At 47.1% G+C, this 3,637-nt stretch overlaps 1 protein-coding gene across 1 annotated transcript in view; it reads left to right on the plus strand.

Annotated features, from left to right (window-relative positions):
- LOC103391033 (A disintegrin and metalloproteinase with thrombospondin motifs 2-like) overlaps positions 1 to 3,637 on the plus strand; it is a 101,969-nt gene that overhangs the window by 3,053 nt on the left and 95,279 nt on the right. Inside the window, exon 2 of the mRNA XM_008327148.3 lies at positions 1,342 to 1,766. Within this exon, the coding sequence (XP_008325370.2) occupies positions 1,342 to 1,766 (425 nt within the window). The remainder of the gene's footprint in view (positions 1 to 1,341; positions 1,767 to 3,637) is intronic.

Raw genomic sequence — 3,637 nt, forward strand, 5'->3', positions numbered from 1 at the left:
TTTTTTTGCAGTACTTTGAAACTAGAGTGTATAACAGTGCGCTTCTGTAACTTCTGTGTGCGTGTGTCCCGCTGCGCTGCTGCCTTCAGGGACTCCGGGGCAGCAGCAGCAGCAGCAGTAATAGTGTGTGCATGCAAACACTGAAGTGATGCTCCTCTCTTTTTACATGCAAGGGGGGAGAGAGACAGTTGCTGGGAGCCGGGGTGTGAAAGGGCATCAGATGCATTGGTGAAACTGTCGGCTTTTTGCTGGGAAGAAGCCAAACATCTGATTCGGCCGCTGTCGCATCTATCGATCCGTCACAGGACGCCGAGTGTCGGATGTCTGATTTTATTGATCACACACATTATCAAATCATCTCTGCTAACACGGCTGATCTGGATATGTTGTCAGTGTGTGTTTGAATTTTTTATCACTTGGCAAACTTTGACTGCTTATATATATATATTTATATATATATGTAACATTAGTGACGATAATCCTGTTCATGTTAATGCACCTGCAGAGCAGGACGACACAGGTGAAAACCCCGCTCTGCCAAGTGGATTCGTCTCAGTGTTAAGCGTCGCCTCCATCATGCACATGTTTCTCCCTCGTTACATGTGAACCAGAGAATGTTCCTTCATGCAGCAACACGGTCCAAGGCATTCAGACTGCTTATTAAAACAAACAAACACACACACACACACAAAAAACCACAAAATATAGAATACATTATTTTTGGGCAGGAGGCCATGTTTTATTTATTATAAATTTGTAGCTGTTGGGGGTGTGGGGATTTGTTTGTCAGCATTCTGGCAGTGAGAAAGGAAAAAAAAGCGTGAGAAAGCCGCAATTAGCACCTTGATCCTGGCCCGGCTTTACTGTTGACGGTGACGGAGCACAGAGGATGTCAGGAGCAGCGCGCACTGCTGAGCCTGCCGTTTCTGAAGGCACCGCGTGCAGAGCACCAGGGTCGTCTCTGGGTTCATGGGTGGGGCTTTGACTGTGTGTGTGTGTGTGTTTAAAGGTGACTGTATCCCTTATTTATGAGCACACTGCCTGACGCAACTTCGAATAAGTAATAAATAATTCCATGTTTGACATTTTTCTAATCCCTGTTTTTCCCTCTTTTTTTTCCTGGTTTCCATCCTTCTCCACATTTTCTCCGCTCTCCTGCCCATACTTCTCTCATGACGTCTCCCTGTCTTCTCTTCTTCCCCTCCTCATTTTCTCCCTCTCATCTTCTGCTACATTTTCAAACCTTTACCCCACATCTTCTCTCTCCCTCTCTCTCTCTCTCTCCATCACCTGCTCCTCTCCTTCCTCCCCCGACACCTGGACTTTCTGTCCTGTTCCCAGACTCCCTGCAGCATGTACTGGGGGAGTATGGACTGGTGAGGCCAATCAGTGTGGACGCAGAAGGCCGTTTCCTGTCACATGCAGTCTCGGCTGACCACATGGCAGGAGGGCAGTCCCGTAGGCGCCGGAGGAGGGAGGTAGGAGTAGGCAATGACGAGTGGGAAGGACCAAGAGGTGACCATGATGACCAAGAGCCCGTGACCCCTCAGGACAGACTCTACTACAACGTCACCGTCTTCGGCCGGGAGTTCCACCTGCGCCTGCGCCACAACGCCAGGCTCGTGGCCCCCGGAGCCAAGATCGAGTGGCACGACGACAGCGACGGCACGCTGCACTTTGAACAATTGCACGACGAATGCCTGTATGTGGGCGACATCACGGGCACGCCAGGAGCCACGGTGGCCATCAGCAACTGCGACGGCTTGGTAAGTGAGAACCGTTGGTTGATTTGTGCACGGGGAGGTGTTAGGAAGGACACGCAGTGGGAGATAGGAGAGCAGAGCGTGTGCCTCTGACTCTGCTGGGGAACTCTGTGCTATAAATAACGCATCTCTGCCCTTTGACCTCATCAGTGTCCTTGGTGAGTCTGTCTGATTGACCCCGTGGCTGAGAGGTCGTCTGCTGCTCTCGACTAGCGATGCTAGCCGAGCCGCTGCTAGACAGACCAGAGTCATTTCATATTCCTCCGTCCTTTACTCCTCCTCGTCGGTTCCTCCCCAAAATGGCCCAGCGACTGTGAAGGCAGTCCCTGAGGATCCAGTCTTTGTCTGCTCATCTCAGCACCCGACTTCTGAAAAGCACTCACCTTGTTATTATGACAGATCAGAATTAGAATTAGACAGGAAGCAATTTAGGATTTTTTAAAATTTGGATTGTCACTGATCCTCATGTGAAACTGACATAATTTATATCTAATATCATCTCATTATTTCCTCATGTCCTGTTGAAGTAGTTCTGTATAAGTACATGTGAACTTGGTTCACTCTAAAATACAATAAATGTCAGGAGTTTGAACCATTAAAGCCGCTGGTATTGAATACAGCACATTTAAAAATGTCACCTAGTGACAAAGATTTCGTTAAGGTCTTTAAGACAAATGGGATTTGTCCATCATGGCTGCCACACCAACAACAACAAGGACTACAGTATAGGACCATGCACATTTAGCAGCAGTTTCCGCCCTTGGCCTGAAATAAACATCTCTGTTTTTTTTTTTCTTCTTTTTTGATTTCCAGTACCTGACGTGAGAGAACATCCTGTGATGATTTACTGTCATGACCTTTTCAGTTTAGGGTTTCTCTCAAAACGAGGTTCTACAGCAGACATCAGGTTCTAGTTTTTTTTTTAAATATTAGCTAAATAATAGCTAAAAGAATCAGTGAAAGACAGATGTCAGTGTTTATTTTGTTATTTTTTTCTAAAGCCATGGTTTCACACCAAAACATTCTCCCTGTGTAGGGCACTACCGTAGGTCAGTTGCCCAAAAATTCTGGAAATTTTAAATCTTGTTCCAAGAGCAAAGGAAAATCTTTTTTCAGTGGATGATTCAGAGTCACTGGTGAGCTGCTCACGGCTACGGAAACACACAGGTCTGCACGGCAGCTGATTGGATGTGGATGTGCAGAAATGCACAGGAGGAAGGAGAGGATGTGTAAAATTTTAAAAGCCAGAGGGCAATGGAAAAAAACTCCACAAAAAATATAGATGAGCTCAGTGGGAGGAGCAATCCTCATTAGGGGAGGTGTTTATTTATCAACCGTTGGAGCTGAGGAGCAGCGACTGGATCTGCTCAGGGTTGAGGACACGAGGGACTGAGTGAGCAGCTGAGAGCAGGCAGAGAGCCAGGACAGCAGAGGCCTGACAGGCCCGGTTAGCCTGACATCAGTCAGGGATGACGCTGCTGCTGCTGCTGCTGCTGCTGCTGCTGCTGCTGCTGCTGTTGCGCCGGCTGTCTATTCTAGTTGCTGATGGTTAAATCTTTGTCAACCAGCTCTGTTTCCCAAAGTATCAACGCCACGACTTTTCAAACACAACAACCTGCGTACTCATCAACTCACAAGAAAGTAATACCTATAGAAGTCAGTGGGTGGGTGGTTCTATTCGCCGCTAAAGGTTTTGGGGTTCGATTCCTTAATTTAAATCTCTTGGAACAGCAACCTGCTAAAACACTATCCCACCACAGACACAGCCCATTGTGTAATATGGTGGAAAAAATAATCAAATATATTGACAGATAGATATAAGTGCAATGGTAAAAAAAAAGGTAAAGCTATGGCCCAGGGCCCGGCCTGCTGAA

This window comes from Cynoglossus semilaevis, chromosome 15, assembly GCF_000523025.1.
Source record: "Cynoglossus semilaevis isolate Cse_v1.0 chromosome 15, Cse_v1.0, whole genome shotgun sequence".
NCBI lineage: Eukaryota > Metazoa > Chordata > Actinopteri > Pleuronectiformes > Cynoglossidae > Cynoglossus > Cynoglossus semilaevis.